Below are 21149 nucleotides of genomic sequence, written 5' to 3'. Positions count from 1 at the left end.
CAGGAAAACTCTTACCACATAGCATTTCAAAATGGGGTTTATTGGGGTCACTTTTCTACATACAGCAAATTAAACCACTTAACTCCTGAAAAGGAGTGGAGAGGTTTCAAAGAAATATTTGAGAACATCTGCAAAAGACAGCTGGGACAATCATACAAATAAATGAAGAATACACCAATTCCATTTACATTATGAAGATGTTTTCCTTCAACTCATCCAAACATTTCACATTTGTGACATCATTTATTTCAGAGCATATTCTACGTTTGTAATATTTTTTAAATGTTACAATATTTACAAGACAGATGGCACAGAAAACTTGGTAGTATAAATACTTGCTAGTAAAAATGGCAGATTACACACTTTTGTCTCTTTGAAGATCCTTGTACATTACTGAACATAACAAAGAGCCCCAATGGGGAAGGCACCTTTTCCTAAATGTTCTACTGTCATAGCTTGAGACCCTCAACATTATTCTTCAAGTTCAACAACTCCTTTTCCTGCCTTCTTTTCTCCAGTTTGAAGGCTAATTTGTTAGCTTTCTTCTCCACTCTCCGTTCCTGTATAAGAATACATTAGTGTTATTCAAATCTTCAAACAAATGCAAACTAATTTTACAAAAGAAAATCTCTATGACCACTGCACCCATAAGCTCTTTGTAAATCTTCCATTTGAGAAAAGTACTTCACCTTGCGTTCCTCTTTTATAGCCTGCTTTCTCGTTCTTTTATCTTCTTTGCTTTCGTTTTTAGATCGAGGTTGGGTTGACACCTTTGGCAGATCACTGCCATTAATCATCTGCATTCTTTCAACTTGCTTTGCTGTGAGTCCTTTCTTAGGTAAGACATTGAGAGGTATTCCTGTTTTAGAAGATATTTGGATTTGTTTGGGCTGAAATAAAAACAAAAATCATACTAAGGTCATTTCCCATTCCTATTAAAAAAGAGCTCACACACACACACAGCTCACCAATGACATATCATGTGTTGCTCTTCCCAATAGTGTTTCCAGCCACAAAAGGATACAGCTACCGTGAAAAAATGACTCGTCCACTGTTTTCTGCATTGCATACTTCAAGTAGCTCAGGACACCAGGACTTACCTTTGGTTGATACTTGATAATTTGCGGATGGTTATATAAATTGGAGTATGTACCTTTAAAAAAAACCAAATAAACACGTATCAATAAGAACACTTTCAATTCAGAAAACATTACTGAGTTCCTACTTTCTTCCCAACTTTGATCTTTTCATACTTTAATGAAGTCTCTGTTATTATAGCGTAGGGGCCAAAATGGCAGAGTCTCTCTTATTATAGATGTTTTGAAATTTTTTGCAACTTAGTAACAGGAATGTTACTTTTTCTAAATCATTTTCACAGAAAACATACTTTTTCAAAATACTGATGTATTCAATACTTTAAAATCACTACCATACCTTTATCAGTAAAAAGGACACCAAAATACTTACTACAAATAGATTCACAATCCCACTTCTCTTTAGCTTCTTCAAGAACTACAGTAACAATCTCTTCCTCCTCAGACCCATCCAGTTCATTCATTAGCAGGTCCTGATCCTCAAAGGGTTCCAGAGTATTCAGTTTTACACAACTTTTCATTGAGTTTTTGAAAAAGGCAGCAAAAGAGGGAAAAACAAAACACCACCCATTATTATTCTGTATGTTACTAAAACCGGTATGGATGTTTGACGAGCTATGGAAACAACAGTATTTCAAATTTGTGTGTGTGTACCTTTATTTTGAAAGACAGACAGAGTGAGAGCGGGGAAGGGGCAGAGAGAGGGGAAGATAGGCTCTGAAGCAGGCTCCAGGCTCTGAGCTGTCAACAGAGAGGTCTACGCAGGGCTCGAACACACAAACTGTGAGATCATGACCTGAGCCGAAGTTGGACGTCCAACCGACTGAGCCACCCAGGCGCCCCAGAAACAACAGCATTTCAAAAAAATCCCAGCTCTCCCCAGCCCCAACGTTCATTCCGCTGAGAGAAAAGAGATCTCTGCAAGGTTACAATAAACAAGATGGCAGCTTTCCTAAAACATGGTCTTCTTAAAGCCTCGAAAAGTTACTACCCAATCTGTCTCTCCAAAGTGATCGAACAATTCACTCAATATATGTAGCCCTTGTTCCACTGTAGGATCTGCAAGTGATAGTGATCACAGAATAGGAGACCCTTCCAGCAGACGTAAACACTTCATTAGTTTCTCGCAGAAAAATCACCTCAATATGGATGCTGATTTGCCAAATATTTGGCCATAAAGTTATACTAATATGGCTGGAGAGACAAATTCTTATTTTTCTATGAGCCACAAAAATCAACTTCTCAGAATGCCTGGCATTTCAGAAAGATGAGAAGAAGAGCATATATAATCAGAAGTCAGAATTCTTCAGCCAAGGAGGCTAAAAGCACCACCTTATTCTCCAAGTGGAATGTGATCTTGCACCTCCCCACTCTAACCCTCAAGCCCTTCAATTGTTGACTCTCAGGTCAGAGCCATAAAGAAAGTGGTTCTCAGTATGTTCCCACCCAAAGTTACAGTCAGCTTCTGAACCTCAATATCAAAATGTGAGTCAACACTGAAGGAAACATACCATTTTCTCAATATAGATTCTGACTGGGTGATTTTCTAGATTCAGATGTTGAACTAAAAACTTTATTTGAAAATGAAAGAAAGAAAAGTCACCCTGCTTGTCATGCCTCCGAGCTCCATACCAACTTCAGGTACGAAGTCTCCTCGTTCATTAACACCTTCTCTCAATAAAATAATCCTATCAAGTAAAGCTCTCAGAATGTTCTTTTCACATGGGCAGTGTTCCCTGTAACCAAGATGCTCCTTTCATTCTTGTATCCTCTCAACTATGGACTTAGAACTCTGGTCCTCTGGTACCCAATATCTAATCATCACCCTTCCTCCTATAAAAAAGAGAAATAAAGACAGAAAGAATCCTTACCTACTCACTCTCTAGAGAAATTCAGCTTTATTGAATCCAATAGATTTCCTCAACTTGAAAATAATGTTTTCAGAAATCTAAAGACCATCTCTCTCAAGGATCTGACCCTTGCAAAACAATTATACTTTGTTTTTCATCTTTTATCTCTGCTATGGTTTTTAAAAACCTTTTGGAACTAAGAGCTAGAAAATACTACTTTGTCTTGAGCTGAGTCTACCCTCCATTTGAGACAATAAACACTATTTTAATGATGGATGGAAATGCATTAAGAAAACATGCAGAAAAATGAAAGTGAAAAAAAAGTAAGTGAACAAGGAAAAGGCACGTACTTCTCTGCCTTCTCTTTATAGTAGTCATTCAAGACTTCCTCTAAGCGATTGCTGTCTACTTGAATGGAACCTTCCAATTCAGCATTATCCAGAGCTCCAATTTCATCATCGTCATACTGCTCATAAAACTTGTATATAAAGAGAAAAGATACCATGAAAAAAAATGTTTTAAAACTATAGCGTTTAAAATGTTACTTTTTTTTTTTTTAAGTTTTTTTTAAAGGTAATCTCTACACCCAAGGTGGGACTTGAACTCGCAACCCTGAGATCATGAGTCACAGGCTCCACCAACTCAGTCAGCTAAGCACCCTGGTTTTTACATTAATTTCCTTTCTACACAATTACTTAAGCACTACCATGAGATCACAAGCACCATTACAATGGTATGTGGAAGACATTCTACCCAGTACTTTAAGACTTACACTTAGATGGAAAATAGGCTGCCATTTAATGAAAGTGAAAGATGATCATTCTGTCCAGCTTAGAGAACAATGCTAGGTAGAAATCTTTACCTCAGATTCTACAGATTATGCAGTGATTATGCAGACTTTAAGGGGGCTTAGTTACAAATTTCATTCTTGTTTAGATGTTTACTGTATTATTCAAACTCTGTTAAGAGTAAATGGGATGATGTGAATCCTGAAGAGTGAGGTTATTTGTAGTAACAGTTCACCTACTGGTACTTAGTGAAAAGGTAGCAAAATTAGAACCTTTAAGATTCACTCTAAAGGAAACCAACCATCCACCCATTCATCATTTGCTGAACAGTCTGAATTCCTACCATATGCCAGATACCACATTAGACTTGGGGCTATATCAGTGAGCAAACATACACAAAAAAACAGAAAAGTAATGGAATTTTGTTTATGCTCAGGCCAATGCTTGAGGAAAACAGCATAATCTTGGGGATTGGAGTCAGACTCTCATTATCAAAATATCAAACCTCTCTAAGGAAAGTCAGGAAGTTCTATCAGCTGTCTCAGATCTATATGCATTCTTTCCAGAATTAAAACTAGGATGGTTTTGTGATCTGTTTTAATAAGACAGGCGATTTCTAACGTTGAAAGTTTTGGCTTTGAGTTCCGATGTCATAAGAAATTTACCAGGAACCAGTATCAAAAGGTTCCTTATCTGGGGACCTTACCTTCTCAAATCTCTCATCATGAAGAGTCAGCTGTTCATTTCTTCTCATGACTGAGGATGTTATAGAATACTCAGTAAAGCGACTTTTAGTTTCCTCTTCCCAGAACAAATGATTTTCTACAGCCCCAGGAGGTTTTCCAGGGACAGACATGGCCTCATCTGATGAGCCCGCAGAGCCATAGTTATCGTCATCTCTACCTCTTTCCTTCTCATCATCCACATCTTCCCACTCACTGTCATCTTCAGCCTCAGATTTCCTAAAGTCAGAGTCATAAATTAACTGTCAAAACAACTTGAGAAACAACAGAACCAAATGACTTTACACAAGTAAAATTTGAGGGTATTTCAGGGAGGATTCCTGTTTAAGGCAGGAACAGCTGTGCTGCCTGACCTGTCTGGTATGGCTGGAAAAGTAATGAACCAGCCATCAGGCAACTTGGACTTTAGCCCCACCTATCGTCAATTTGTAAAGACCTCAAGTCTCACATTTTCTGCTCTAAAATACAAAAGCCTCACACTAAATGTTCTCAAAGGTCTCTTGCAGTTTTAACATTCTATAGATACCACCCTACAGAAGAACCAACAGTCAGTTCATTCCCAATTTGAAAGAAACAACACGTACTGTATATCCATTCCATCTTCCTCTGTTGGCTTATTGGCCTGAAGAATAAAATCATCTTCCAGCAGATTGTCTGGATTATCAAAGTCAAAATCATCATCAAGAGCCGCAACGATGTCAGGATCAAAATCCAGTCGAGGTCCTAGAAGGAAAACAAAAACTGAGCACGAATTCCCAAGAAAACAACATCCATTTCTGTAACATAATCTGAGTACCTCTTCTATGCCACATTCTACCTATCAATGTATTGAGGATTAAAAAAATGATTAAAAACTTTAAGTTCAGGGGCACCTGGGTGGCTCAGTTGGTTAAGCATCCAACTTCAGCTCAGGTCATGATCTCCCAGTTCGTGGGTTCGAGCCCCGCGTCAGGCTCTGTGCCGGCAGCTCAGAGCCTGAAGCCTGCTTCAGATTCTGTGTCTCCCTCTCTCTCTGCCCCTCCCCCACTCATGCTGTCTCTCAAAAATAAATAAACATTGAAAAAAATAAAAAAAAAAATTAAAAATTAAAAAAAACTTTTAGTCTAGTGTGGAACAGACATAGAGAGGGTTGAATGGGAGGAGATGGGGAAAAAATACCTCTGGCTTCAGTACTCAAATCATAAAACCTCTTGCATTACAGACTATGTTAAACTTCGTCTACTTATAAAATTCACAGCATACACCTGCAGTTAGAATCAGATTTTAAATTCACCTGTAAGAAGTAACTCAAATTGGGACATCTGGGTGGCTAGTGGGTTAAATGTCTGACTGGATTTCAGCTCAGGTGGTGATCTCACAGTTTGTGGGTTGGAGTCCCACATCGGGCTATGCGCTGACAGCATGGAGCCTTCTTGGGATTCTCTCATTCTCTCTCTCCCTCTCCCTCCCTCCCTCCCTCCCTCCCTCCCTGGTGCATGTGTGCTTGCTCTCGCTCTCTTAAGATAAATAAGCTTAAAAAAAAGTAACTCTAAGTATGTGTGGCCTGTTAAACTTCTAGCCTAGGAGAGTTTCATAAATCCTATTTCTTCAGCTATGGTCTTCTGTGTGTAAAAATAGAGTCTATGAAAAACCTCAAGTTCAAACTTGTAAACTGACATGGCTTCCATTCCAACCCCCCCTCATAACATGGCCCCTGCTGGACTCTCCAGCCTCATTTCATACTAATTCTTGCCTCATTCTAGGCATGCTAAAATATGGTTTCCTGTATTCATGTTCTCTCAATTTTGCACATGCAGCTTCCTGTTTAGAATATCCTCTCCTTCCCACCCCCCTCCTCATCCACCTGCCTAACTTCTACTTAAGAAATAACAGACACCATTTTCTCCAGGACAACTTGCCCACTATTACCTAAACCATTTATTCACTTGCACAATTAACTGTAATTTCTTCTTTATTATCCATCTTTCCCAACTCATAATAAATTCCCTGAAGTCAGATATCATGCTTTATTCTGGTTTAAGCCCAGAGCCCATCATATAGTGGTAACTCAAAAATCTGTGGAATGAACGAATGAATGCTACAAGGCAAATATTAATAATTAAGACAATTCAAGAGAAAATACCAAACATCACTTCTGTTTGTTCTAAAATACAATGTTGATAGTAAAAATAAATAAAACAACTTTTCAGTGTATCTGCAACAGGTGGTAAAATGGACCTCCATAAAATACACTCTTGGGAGAAATTCTGAAAGCAGATTTAGTCTATCATAAGTATGTTTGGGGGGTTTGTTTTGTTTTTTAGAGAGAGGGAGAGTGCATGAGCAGGGGGGAGAGGGAGGGAGAATGAATCTCAGGCAGGTTCCATGCTCAATCCCACAACCCTAGGATCATGACCTTAGTCGAAATCAAGAGTCGGATGCTTACCCAACTAAGCCACCCAAGCGTCCCCAAGTCTATATACATGTTAAGGCTAACCGAACATCATCGTTTCCACTGCAAGAGGCTAGGTCCAGGTTAAAATTCCCCTACTGGATCTCCAAAAACAGTTTTCTTACTTTCCTCTCCAAAAAGGAACTTCAAAGACTAAGAATTTGATGGCAATGAAAAAGTATCCTGTTCACTCATCCTTTCCTAATGACCGCTAATCTGAATTTACACACATCTCAAATTGTTTCATCACTTTATCAGAGACAGAAAAACTATCATTACTATGCTTTGTTTGTAAAACACAGATCAAATCACTTGAAAAGTTCAAGAAATCAAGCACACCTGAAACAGGAGCGGCTTTATTCAACAATCCAACATCTTCCTCAAACTCTGATGCAAATACTGAAGAAGGCAACTGAATTCCCGTGGTCTTGAAAGAGAAATTACACAATGGTTAGATTCAGAAATACTTCTGAACTGGGTTGAAGTGTCCTCCCCCCACCCCAAATTCTTGCCCACCCAATAGCTCAGAATGTGACCTCATTAGGAAATAGGATCCTTGCAGATGTAATTAGTTAAGATGAGGTGACAGGAGATTATGGTGGGCCCTAATTAATTCATCAAGACTGGTGTGTCCCTGTAAGAAGGCCATGTGAAGACACGAAGCCACAGGGGAGAATGCCATGGGAAGATTCAAGTGGACTGGAGCAATGGGTCTCTGAAAGCCAAGGAACACCAAGGACTGCTGGTAACCACCAAGAGCGAGGAGATAGGTGTGGACAGCGTTCTTGCCCTGAGCCCCCACAACGCAAGCAATGCTGCTGAAAGGTTACTTTTGGACTTCTGACTTCCAGAGCTGTGACAGATTACATTTCCGTTGTTTTAAGCCACCCAGTGGTAATGTGTGGTAATTTGCTATGGCAGTCCCAGGAAAATTAATACAACTATATCCTGCATTCTCTCCCACTTATGCTCCAGTTAAATATCTTAAACATGTATATTCCATCAGCTGAAGCAACAAGCAGCTTCAAAGCAATACTTCAAAGTGTTCTCCAGTATTATTCCATTTAATGCTCTTGAGATATCAGCATGTTTTAGTCAACAAAAGCTAAGAAAGATCAAATGCCATGCCTGCCTCAAAGTGCTCGTTAAGTGAAGTTCTGGGATTCAAATCCAGATTTTGCAATGCCACTGTCCTCGTCTCAAAATTTAATCTTTTCCCTCTTGAACTGAGATAACATGCCAATTTCTGGTTAATAGCAGAGCATTTCCCTGAACTGGGTATCTTAAATCCTGGGATGGTCATAAATCATCTCTCCATCCCTAGAACCCTTTGAACTCTCTTGTATAAAGTGATTTCACATCAGTCTTTCAGGCACCATCTTGCTCATGGCTAACCAAGATGTAGATTACTACCACCACTGCTTAGCTAGTCCACACCTAATCCAACCTTCACATCACTTCTGGATTGACACTCCTGTAATATTTTATAAAGTGACCTTCTCAAACTTGTAATGGGTTTTGATTTTTCACTCCTGATTTTCAGGGTCTGTAAAATCCAGGCCTATTCTACGTATCCAAATTACTGTTACTCAGTACCTCTGGTAAGATGACCGCCATGTAACTCAGGTCCAGTTCCTCACATCATGGGATAATTCAAAGTAATTTATGGAGCACACATGTCACACACTGATCCAACTACTACCTATGCCCCTTCTAACTGGAATGTTTCCTTCCTCTCTTCAATACGACCCACCCTTTAGTGTCCAGCTCAGTTTCTCCCTCCTCCATGAAGGCCTTCTTGATCACTTTCCCAGAACTTTCCTTTGGGCGAAATCTTTTTCATTCTTCATACCACACAAATACCTCCACTTACGCTCGCACATATAACTGACTGGTCCTTATGCTCTGTTTGATCTTTTTTCAATCAAATAGTTACCAATGTGAGGGGCACCACATGTTATCTGTCTCATGTACCTCATCACCCACCATATCCTCAGTCTAGTAGCAGGCAGATAGCTGAGATGTTGGTTCTCGCTGGCTCATGGAGCATGTGGAACCGGAAACCTCTGAGGAGCATGAGTAAAAGCTATGGAGTAGTGCACGCCAAGCAAACTTAGCTTCCAAAAGGCACTTCTTGGTGGCATAAAGTATAGGGAAAGATCTGGTTTCTGCTACAGAGTTCTTTTTTTAAAGAAAAAACAGCTTTACTGGGATAGGATTAACATATGATACAATTCAGCCACTTAAAGTGCACAATTTAACGACTTTTGATAAATTACTTTTTAAAAATTATAAAATATGTATGTAGTTTTGTTTTGTTTGTAAGATATTCTGATTATCTATTCTTGGAAGTTGGGATTAAAAAAAGGATCAGGGGCACCTGGGTGGCTCAGTCCGTTAAGCCTCCAACTTCAGCTCAGGTCATGATCTTGCTAGTCTAGGAGTTTGAGCCCCACGTCGGGATCTGTGTTGACAGCTCAGAGCCTGGATCCTGCTTCAGATTCTTTGTCTCCTTCTCTTTGTGCCCCTCCCCCACTCACACTTTGTCTCTGAAAAATGAATAAACCTTAAAAAGATAAAAGGGAGGATCAGCTTGTGTTTAGTGAATTCACCTTTGGAGGTATTTTTCGAATTTTGAAAAACAGTCAAAGAATCACAATCACAGAGTTTAGGGATTACGTTCTTAAAAAAGAAAGGTGGAGGCACCTAGCTGGCTCAGTTGGTTAAGCGCATGACTCTTGATTTCGGCTCAGGTGATGATCTCAGTTTGTGATATTGAGCCTCTTGTCGGGCACTGCACTGATACGGCACGGAGCCTGCTTAGGACTGTCTCTCTCTACCCCTCCCTGCTCATGCTCTCTCTCAAAATAAATAAAGTAAACATTTAAAAAAATGTGTATGTTTTTTATTGGTTGCAGTAGTTGTGAACTCTGCTGAGTTTGCCCAGCTGCTTTCTACCACAGCAGGACCTCCTTTCCTTCATGTGACAATCGAGCTGCTCACACAGGACTACTTCTGTACTGCTTCATTTCCTGTTTCTAGGGTTTATTCAATATTTCTGGTTTACTCAACTTTGGCAGTTTGTTACAAAATACTTAAAATCAAAAAAGCACAAAGGACTCATCCATATTTTTGCATCATGCTACAGAAAACAGATGGCATTTTTGTTTTTAAATAGAATTCACTCACCCTTGTAAATATCACTGAAGCATCCATTTAAGAGCGTTATTCTCTTACAAAGCCAATTAGACAGTGATTACTTTTACCCAAAATTAACTGAGGATTAAAACTTAATCTTTCAAAAGCTAATTTTTTTAATTTTTTAACAATTTATTCATTTTTGAGAGACAGAGACAGAGCATGAGTGGGGGAGGGGCAGAGAGACACAGGATCAGAAGCAGGCTCTGGGCTCTGCAGCTGTCAACACAGAGCCCGACGTGGGGCTGAGACCCGTGAACCGCGAGATCATGACCCGAGCCAAAGCCCAACAGAGCCATCCAGGTGCCCCTTAAAAAGCTAATCTTTTAAAAGCCAATACAATTCAGCCAGAAAAATGTAAGAACTTTATTAAGACTTTTCTCCCTAAAATAAAGTTGAAGCAAGGGGCACCTGGGTAGCTCGGTCAGTTAAGCATCCAACTTTAGCTCTGGTCATGATCTCATAGTTCATGGATCTGAGTCCTTCATTGGGTTCTGTGCTGACAGCTCAGAGCCTGGAGCCTGCTTTGGATTCTGTGTCTCCCTCTCACTCTGTCTCCCAAAAATAAAGAAACGTTAAAAAAAAAAAAAGATAAAGGTGAAGCACTACCAGACCCTCTTCCCTCCCTCACTGGGTCATGGAAGGAGGTGAGCCAATAAGATACCTACCCTACTCCTGATAGTAATATCACCTTGGGAAAGAAGCAGTACAGAAGCTGGTTCTGTTAGGACAGAGATGTGGGAGTGGGCTGTGGGACACAGCCCAGCGGGAGTGGGACAGGGCTGTGGAGTGGACTATGCAGCCTTACAAGAGAGCTATAACCTAGGGAGTGAACGAGAGCAGCTGCAGTTATTACCTTCCTTTGGGATGATACCCTGAAATGCAACCCCTTTGACTCTCCTTAAGCAACAAGCTAGAGACTGAAGGGGCTATGATCACACTTCACTGAGGAAAACAATACCTAGACCATGACAGGATTGAAGAATGAGAAGCAGGAGAAATTCGTGCCCTTTTTAACTCTTCTTTTTGTCAACAAACCCAATAAATAAATAGCTTTTTTTAAGTGTTAGATGATATAAAAGTTTCACAGGAAAATTTACTGTATACTAATACTAAATAAAAAGATAAAGTCATATGACACGAGTATCCCGAACATAAACAAGGAAACAGAACTTAAGTTGGTAGTACTAATTTCACAGAAATATGTGCTCTAGCTTATACTTTAAAGAAAAAATTAAAGTACACTGCATTTTTGTTGAGAAGAGTATCAGAAACTTCATTATGATATCTATTGCTTCTATTCTCTTCTGGTCAGCCTACAGCTTTTTACAACTGTTAAAGATCTAAACATTCCACAAAAATTAAGTTCCACCTTAGAAGACAGTTGATGACACTAAATAGTTAACGCATCGAATGTCAGCTCCTTTTCCTCTATCGGAAGGTGCTTTCTAACATGGCTACATCTACTAATGAAAGGTTCTAACCCCGTCAAAGGCTGCAACTTCCAACCGCTGCCACCAGAGAACAGGAAGCCTACTCTCTCCTATGCGCGCACACACATACATGATTTCAAGTGAGAGCGTGGCTTATTTTTGTGTTCAGATTGACACCATTTCTCGCCCTAGTTATCTTGATTTATAAATGGTGGTTTCTTCACTCGCTCCCACACATATTGATAAAAAGTCTTACTGAAATTTCTAAACTTCCTTCTTTTTCGTCTCTTCTGTTGGGTGCACTGAAGGCACTTGTGAGAACCAGCTCTGAGGGCCCAGATGGTTCCTTCAGGTGCTGCAGATAGTCATAGCCATCATCAAAGAACACACCGTACTTCCTCTGTTCTGCTCGCCGTTCTTCGTCATTTATCTAGGATAATAAACAAAATGGAATCAGCACCTCTTCCAAGCACAAACCACAGGAACCTTCCAGTGAACACAGCTTTCAGAATAGGAGGCAGGTGGCACACGAAAGATGTGGCTAATAAGAATGAGACAAAGAATTCTTGAAAACTCAGGAAAAACAGAGATTCTAAACCCAAGTGCTATATAAAAGTTAAATGGAATGAAAACAATTACTGCTTCTACTAGACATTTCTGTGCAACAATTCAAGCCAAGGTAGAAAAAAAAGAAATAACAAGTGTTGGCGAGAATGTGGAGAAAAAGGAACACTCGTGCACTGTTGGTGGGAATATAAACTGGTGAAGTCACTGTGGAAAAGAGAATGGAGTTCCTCAAAAAATTAATTGGAATATCATATAATCCAGTAATTCCACTACGATTTACTCAAAGAAAATGAAAACACTAATTTGAAAGAAATATATGGACTCCCATGTTGACTGCAGTATTATTTACAACAACCAAGATATGGAAACAACCCAAGTGTCCACTGACAGAGGAACGGATAAAGATGTAGTGTGGATATATACACACATACACACACAATGGAGTATTACTCTGCCATAAAAACAAAAACAGTGAGTTCTTGCCACTGCAACATGGACAGACCTAAAGAGTATTATGCTAAACGAAGTAAGTCAGAGAAAGACAAACATATATGATTTTACTTATGTGTGGAATCTAAAAAAAGAAAAAAAAACAAGCAGAAGCAGATCCATAAATACAGAGAACAAAACTGATGACTGCTAAAGGGGAGGGTGGGGGGATGGGCAAATGGGTGAAGGGGAACAGGAGATAGTCTTCCAGTTATAGAATGAGTTAAGTCGTGGAAATAAAAGGTACGGCATAGGGAATATGGCCAATGGTACTATAATAGCATTGTTCAGCGACAGATGGTAACTATGCTTGTGGTGAGCACAGCTTAACGTACAGACTTGTCAAATCACTATGCCGTACACCTGAAAGTAATGTAACATTGTATGTCTAACTACAGTTCAATTAAAAAAATTCAGCCAGGGCACCTGGGTGGCTCAGTCAGTTAAGCGTCTGACTTTGGCTGAGGTCATGATCTCGCAGTTCATGAGTTCCAGCCCAGTGCTGGGCTCTGTGGTGACAGCTCAGAGCCTAAAGCCTGCTTTGGATTCTGTGTGTCCCTCTCTCTCTGCCCCTCCCGCACTGGCACTCTCTCTCTTTCTCAAAGATAAATAAAAAACGTTAAAACCTTTTTAATTTAAAACATTAAAAAATTTTTAATTTAAAAAATTAAAAAAAAATTTTTTTTTTAAATTCAGGCCAAGAAACACACACACACACACACACACAGAATTTTATGACGTAATTGGAGGGTTAAAAGACCAGAGGGTCCTGAAAAGTAAGTACAATTTCTTGTATTTATATGCAAAAAAACCTTTCCCAACATACAACACAAGCAGGCTTTACTAAAAAGCTAGATACAGTCAATGTTCTCCAAGACTTCCTATCAAATTTACCAACACTTACACTCTGACAATCATCAAGTCAACTTTTTAAAGGTTTCCTGGCATTTTTAAAGCTAACTCATGAGAAAAGGGATGAGGTTATCATCACTCCAAAAGGGAGTCCGTGGTTTTGAAATGACAGGAAAGCAAAGATGTGCCCTAAATAATCATGCAGCACTGTAGCTAGTTTAGTAAATATCCACTGTTACTTTATAACATTTGCTCATTTAAACATCTCAAATAAAGATGCTTTATCCTCTCAATCAAATACCCAAGACGTAAAAATCAGCACATTTACTGAAAATTAAGTCACAGATTTTGTTTCCCAGAAGATCACAGTTGTCTGAGAATAGCAGCTGGCTAACTATTTAAAAACTGACAGTCCGCCCGCAAACTTATTGGCTATACAACAGGACCTACTTTCTGTGTGGGCAATAGAACCCTCTGGGGTGCAGTCTCATCCGCGGCTAAAGGATCTCTCTGGCTCCGGTGGACCAGGTGAAAAGATACAGCTTTCTTCTTCTCTATAAAAGGCTTCTTCTTCCTGTGAGGCTTCAAAGGAACGGAATCAGAATAAGCCGTTGAAAAAGAATAAAAAAGACGACAGTCCACATAGGCACCTTCAGGAAGTTACATAAAGGGTCAACAGATTTTTAAAACTCACATTTCTGTGGTAAGCAACATCAACAATGTTGGAGAAAATCTGTACTTACCTTCCTTCGATAAACATTTGATGGCACTTTGTGCCAAACCTTGTTATGGGTTCTGGGGATACAGCAATGAGACGGTCACAGTCCCTACTCTTATCAAGCAAATCATAAGTAAAAAAAGATTTCAAGTGAAGAAAATAAAGCAGTAACTTACAAATGACTAACAGTTACTTTAGACTGGGTGCTGAGAGAAGGTCCCTGACAGGTGGAACCAGAATGACAAGGAGGAGCCTGCCACAGAAAATCTGGGGAAGACCATTTCCAGCAAGTTATGCACCGCGCGTACCAACTATTAAGTGAAACCAGGACTGCACAACTACAGTAAGATTCATCATTTCTACACTCTTATTACCCTACCCAACTCTGACTTCCTAAACTGAGAAAGCATCATCCCAGTTGAGTAAGCCATCTTGCTTCGGGCCCAAACTTAGACTCTCCCACAAGTTGCCTATGCCGAGAACACCCGATGAGCAGACAACTGGCATTCCAACCTCTGGAGAAACCAGCCAACTCGCCCTCCCAACTGCAGAAAGCACAGGGTGATACGTTTGTGTTTTGCGTTCACAGGCTTTTTAGGCCCCTTGGGATAAATGGGAAGCCATTCTCTTCTTTCCACTCCCCGGGGAGGCCTGGCCGTGGGAGAAGCACTCTAAACTGCAAAGGATGCCCACGGTGGTGAGCGTGACCCATACGGGGCACAGGGCCGCCAAGCCGCCTCCCCACACCTTTGGGCCAGCCCTCCCAAACCCTGGCCGCAGTAGCCACTGGCACCAGAGGAAGCCGCCTGGCGTCTGGAAAACCAGAGCGCCCCGTCCCCGAGACAACGAGGCGTGCTCACCATGTTGCAGCTGCGCGGCGCTCACTCCAGAGAAGAGTGACGACGGCACGCTGCCAGCCCCGAGAAAATGACTATTACCAAAACGCCAGCAAAGCCCGAATCCCAGCTGCGTCTTTAGGCCTCTCCACACGTGCAACCCCGGAACCCATACAGGAAGTTAAGCGCAGACGGTGGAAATGGGCCAATCGCCGAAGAGCTGAAGCCGTCGCGGCCGGAAGTTACCCATAGCTAGCTCCGTCGCAACGATCGCGAGAAGCTATTGGGAGGTGGAGCTATTTTCTCCCTTGGGGGCGGGGCTTTTCCGGCCAAAATTAAGTAAGCTAGGAAAGGGAGTGTTGGGCGCTTTTGTGGCGGTGAGGCGCGAAAGAGGGGTTGCTGTTTCCAGAGGAACTTGCTTTTGTAGCGCCCTCTACCGAGAATAGAGGCAGGCAACGTATCTAGCATCCCCATTGACCGTTGTATTCCTGGCCTATTCTCACCCATAACACACACGCGCGCACACACACACACACACACACACACACACAGAAGGAAGGTGGCCACCCTCCCAGGTCACACACACACACACACACAAAAGGAAGGTGGCCACCCGCCGGGTCACCGAGGTTTCAGGTTCCATCTCCTCTGGGCCAGCGCGGAGTTGGTTGCCTTAGCAACGGAGGATCAGGGCCTCGCTATTCTAGGCTGCACCATGCTTAATCAGGTCTTTGTTCAAACATCCGGTGCACAAACCCCCGAGATTCTGTTGTAAGTAGAGGCATTTGAACTAAATAAATATGTCTGGAATCTCTGGTGTTTGCATACCTTATCTTATAAGAAGGAAACTAATGTTTATTTTCTTCCAAGTCGTTCCTCAAATGTTTTAACGTGGTTTAAGCAAATAGGCTATAATCACACCTTCTTAGGAAGATTTCAGGCAGGTGCCCGCGCGCGCTTCCAGCTTTTCCTGGGAAAAAGAAAGTGTTAATGCAGTCATCGTCTTAACCACCAAATCTTTCCTCAAATATGTGTTTCCCCTTTCCAATACCTGGCGTCTTTACAATGTCTGAGTTATCTTGGATTGTGTCTCTCTGTCTTACTATTACTATTACAAATGTTTATGGAATATTACTCTTTTATTACGATATAAATTATAGAAATAATTTAGATTAGGACCACAGAACTTGTCTTTGAATAATGCTTTGTAACAGATAGAATACCTAACACTTGTATGTGCCAGATGTTTGATATAGTTAAGCTCCATGTGCTGTTTTCATCTGTTTTATTTACTACTGTGCCTGTCTATTCTCAGGGCCTAGAATAGTGCCTGGCACATATACTCAATAAATAATCTGTTTAAATGAATTAATATGCTTGCACTTTGCCTCAACTATCTCATATCTTCCTTACCAAACACTTTGAGAGGCACTATCATTTTCATCATCTTACAAATACTAAAACTGAGGCACAGGAAATGTCCTACAGGTAGTAAATGGCAGAGCGGGGATTTAAACCTGAGTCTGACTAGACCTGACCACTTAACCATAACTGGCTGGTTTTTAAATTTTTGAGTAATATTCTGTTATTGTATACATTTACTGATATAGCCATACACTAGGCACACTGTGCCGCTCACTTTGTATTCATTATGTCATTTAATTCCCTTGATAAATCTGTAGTTAGATGACAGCCAATCTTATAAAGCCTGAAGTTCAGAGCACTGAAGTGATTTGCCTAAGGTCACACAATAAATGGAAAAGTTAGATGCGTAGCCCATCTGGTCAAGAAGGCCACACCCTTAACCATGTGCTACATTACCACCATAAAGCAGGCAGCCAGCAAATTCTGTCCATTCTACTTTTTAAATAGCCAAAGATATCACCTCATTACCCCTCTTATCAAATTTATCATTTTTAGTACTCTGATCTGATCATGTCATTTTCCTGTGCAAAACCTTTCAATGTCTATGCCCTGGCCTCAGGATAAAGTCCAAACTCTTGCATAGCAGCTGAGAGTTTCTATCATCTGGCCTCTACCCGTCAATTTAGTGTTGTGTCTCCTATTCCCCACACATCACTCTATGACTCAGCCCTGTCAAACTGTTTGCAGTTCCCAAATGTACCTAAAACAGATGGACTTTCTTGTGCCCATCTGAAAATTTCTTTCTCTCGCCTTCCTGTTCAGTTAGCTTAGCCATTTCTGCCCCTAGGAAACTTATACTCTTCAAAACTAGGGCCCACCCTAAATGTTTTCACTGTACCCTGTGACTACTCAGTTACGCCAAATTATAAACCCGTACCTTTCTCAAATGTCTTTAGACTCAAGTTGCAGAAACCCACTTGAGGGCAAGGATTTTTGTCTTACCTAATTTACTTCCCCCAGGGCATATAGCATAGTAAGGGCTCAATAAGAATTGCACTGTTTAAAGCACTTTACATATATTTACTCCTTAAATTCTTAAGGAAGGATTTAAGAGATATACTATCATTATTCTCTTGTTATATACAGATTAAAGATTGAGGAACATAAAGTTAAGTGGACTTTTGCCCAAGAGCACAGAACCCTACATGATGAAGCCAGACTGTGAATTCAGGTGTAGCCGGAGAATTGCACCCTTAACCATTACAACATACCCTATTTCAAAAAGCCGACACATATGGTGAGCTTGCTTGCATTAGAGCTATACTATATATGTGTGAGCTCATTTAATATTTGTTTAATACAGTATCTAGAACAATGCATTCATTAAAATAGTATATATACACAAAACCTTGGCTTGTCTTAACACAGAAAAAAATTTCCTATCACTAATAAATAACCACCTAGTCTCTTATTAGTATGCTCTACTAAATGGCATCCATTTCAAAATAATTAAACAGAATTTTATTTTTTTTAAATTTTTAAAAAATGTTTATTTTTGAAAGAGAGAGGGAGCACAAGTAGGAGAGGGGCAGAGAGAACGGGAGACACCGAAACCAAAGCAGGCTCCAGGCTCTGAGCTGTCAGCACGGAGCCTGACATGGGGTTCGAACTCACGAACCATGAGATCATGACCTGAGCTAAAGTTGGACGCTTAACCGACTGAGCCACCCAGGCACCCCAACAGAATTTTAATTAACTTAATTTTAATTTCTGGTTTAGTCTAGGCTTTGAAAAATTTTGTATTTTCTATGAGAAATGAAGTTTCCCGTTGAACCGTTTTTACTGTCTTAACACCATTTATATCACACTTAGCAGTGGTTCTCCGTCAGTATTGCCCAAAGACCCCCAGCACCGGGAAACCAACGCACACAAAAAGTGGAGAAAACTTGCTTGAATACAGCAAACTAACTAGACAGTGATGCAGTAACTTTAGGAGTTATAAATTACGTGCTTGACAATATTAATAGAGCTAATGGAGATAGTTAATATATAAAAAGGGAAAGAGCATCAAGATCATGTACTAGAATGTCCACAGTAGCACTGTTTTTATTAGACAATAATAACACAACTAAAATTCCACTAATAAGGGATGAATTGAAAAAAATTAATAACCATAATCTCTTATGAAGCTGTTCTAAGGAAGAGGATGTGGACACTTATTCAGTCAGAAAAAAAGCGGGTGTAGAACGCCATGAAATAAAAAGCAGGTTGTAGAACACTATGCAAATGGCATTTATTGTTGTTAAAAATTATAAATAGAAAACATGTTACACAGAAATATCATAGTGCAAGCATTGAGAACTATCTGGTTGACTATGTACCAAACTCGCCATAGCGATTTTCCATCAGGAACGTTAGAGGTCTATTTGACATATTTTTTCATTGTTTATAACCGTAAACAATGGAAAAAGACACAATAGTTTACATTATTTTATGTATTTTATTGTTTATATGTTTACAGTGAAGATTTGAAGTATTACGTTTGGTATCTACAAAAAGTAAGGATAGTTAAAAACCAAAGTGGGGCACCTGGCTGGCTCAGCAGATAGAACATGTGACTCTTCATCTCTGGGTTGTGAGTTGGAGTCCCATGGTGGATATAGAGATTATTTAAAAATAAAATCTCTAAGGGGCGCTTGGGTGGCTCAGTCAAACAGTCTGACTCTTGATTTTGGCTCAGGTCATGATCTCACAGGTCGTAGGATCGAGCCCCGTGTTGGGCTCCATGCTGACAGCCAAAGCCTGCTTGGGATTCTCTCTTTCTCTGTCAAAAATAAATACACAGGGGCGCCTGGGTGGTTCAGTCAGTTGGGCATCCGACTTCGGCTCAGGTCATGATTTCACAATTTGTGAGTTTAAGCCCCATGCTGGGCTCTGTGCTGACAGCTCAGAGCCTGGAGCCTGCTTCGGATTCTGTGTCTCCCTCTCTCTCTGACCCTCCCCTGCTTGTGCTCTGTCTCTCTCTCAAAAATAAATGATAAACATTAAAATAATAAACAAACATTAAAAAACAGAATCTTAAAAAAAAAAACCAAAATGAGACAGGTTAAATACTAATATAATCTTGTCCAATAAACATTGTTAAAGAATAATTTTTTAATGGGAAACCCATGACTCTCATACGTATGCATAAAGTGAGGGCACCTTTGTGGCTCAGTCGGTTGAGCGTCCGACTTCGGCTCAGGTCACGATCTCACAGTTCATGGGTTCAGGTCCTGCGTCGGGCTCTGTGCTGACAGCTCAGAGCCTGGAGCCTGCTTCACATTCTGTGTCTCTCTCTCTTTTTGACCCTCTCATACTCTTGTCTCTCTCTCAAAAATAAATAATTAAAAAAAATATATGCATAAAGTGAGCACATGTAAAGATTTTATTTAACACATTTTTAATGAGGGAAACAAGATGTTACAATTAGTTCAGAGGACAATTCAGAGAAACGTTTAAAGAGCAGGAATACTGAGAAGAATGTGCAAATGGAGACAAAACTGGCTTCTTTCCCAGTGACCTAGGGAAGACAGTTGAACTTCCACTGGGCAGAATTTATGTATGTGTCTGGAGCCAAGAATTATTCCACATTACCGTCAGCTTTCTACAACTTACAAAGTTGCGAAATAGCTCAAAGGCAAGGATAGGCGCAAAGTCCTCACGAAACCAGAAATGGAAGTGCGTGCTGCTCTGGAAATGCATCATCTTCCAGTGAAGCACAAATTAAATGACAGCTATAGTATGCTTGGTATACTCGCTGAAATTAGACTCTGGTTTGTTTCACTTTTATTGTGTAACTTGGGGTGGCGAGTGGGCTTCTGTTTTCTCACCTGAACGTAAAACGGGAAGGATGATATTATTAATACTTACCTTATAGGAATCGTTGTTGGATTAAATGAGAAAACACGTTTTCTGGGGCCTGTGCCTGGCCTGTGCTCAGCACTCAGCGAAGGTTAGCATTGTCCTCTTCCAGGTTAGTGTAAGTTACTCACCTAACTTCATGATAGCCTCAGGATGGCCGTGTCCTGAAATCAGGGCCCCCAGCACCTGGGATTTGTCCGGGAACATGTGCTTTGCTTCAAATCGGATTCACATCATGGGAATCTCCCAGCTTGCCTTTTAACCCAACTTGTCAGCTTCCCTGGGTTCTAATCCTTTTGATTTCTCTCAAGTCCCAGTACCTTTCAGGTCCTTTATATTACATACTTAGATTATTTTGCTAGCTTGTATCCCCAGTAATTGTATATTTTTAAAAATCCTTTTTAACAGCACAAACTCATAATATTTCTTGGCTTTATGTTTACTGATTCCTGTTCCTTGAGTTGAAAGTACATACATTTCATTGGTGAATACCCTTTGGAAATATTAATCCTTTTTTTTTTTTTTCTGTGCCTTTCTAATTATAACATGATTTTTGAGTTTTCTTTGGTATGATTCAGTTATGCTCATTCTAGCTTTGGGCTATTAAAAACTCACAAATCATTAGTCTCCTTTAAGTGCCTACGACACTATTGAGACAGGAGACAAACTTTGAAAAAATATGGGGTACTTACATCATCCATGAGTTCAACTTATGAATTTAACTGTATGTTTTCAGCAAATGAGAAAGAAATAAGATTACCATCATTACTATTGAGTGATTCTCCCTGCCTTCCATCAATGAACTCATATTGGGAATGTGGGTGAGACACTGACCACTATTTCCTCGATTACTATATTCCCTGTGCTTATGAGCATCTCATT

At 40.3% G+C, this 21149-nt stretch overlaps 1 protein-coding gene across 2 annotated transcripts; it reads right to left on the bottom strand.

Annotated features, from left to right (window-relative positions):
* Nucleotides 1–19: 19 nt before the first annotated feature.
* LTV1 (LTV1 ribosome biogenesis factor) lies at nt 20–16541 on the bottom strand. 2 transcript variants are annotated; one of them, XM_007096358.3, is made up of 11 exons: nt 15024–16541; nt 13896–14027; nt 11794–11967; nt 7246–7333; nt 5060–5198; nt 4439–4694; nt 3295–3422; nt 1468–1607; nt 1101–1153; nt 690–890; nt 20–560 (listed from the first exon to the last, which is right to left on the bottom strand). In XM_007096358.3, exons 1-11 carry the CDS (start codon nt 15024–15026, stop codon nt 450–452), a joined length of 1425 nt encoding a protein of 474 aa, XP_007096420.1. In that variant the 5' UTR covers nt 15027–16541; the 3' UTR covers nt 20–449. The 2 variants fall into 2 exon arrangements, with proteins under 2 accessions (XP_007096420.1, XP_042843189.1); XM_042987255.1 differs by lacking the exons at nt 11794–11967; nt 13896–14027; nt 15024–16541 and adding an exon at nt 8881–9217.
* Between the last annotated feature and the right edge of the window lie 4608 nt (nt 16542–21149).

The sequence above is a fragment of the Panthera tigris genome, chromosome B2, assembly GCF_018350195.1.
Source record: "Panthera tigris isolate Pti1 chromosome B2, P.tigris_Pti1_mat1.1, whole genome shotgun sequence".
NCBI classification, from domain to species: domain Eukaryota; kingdom Metazoa; phylum Chordata; class Mammalia; order Carnivora; family Felidae; genus Panthera; species Panthera tigris.
Note: the sequence above shows the minus strand (reverse complement) of the source record. Positions and strands in the feature narration are given on the sequence as shown.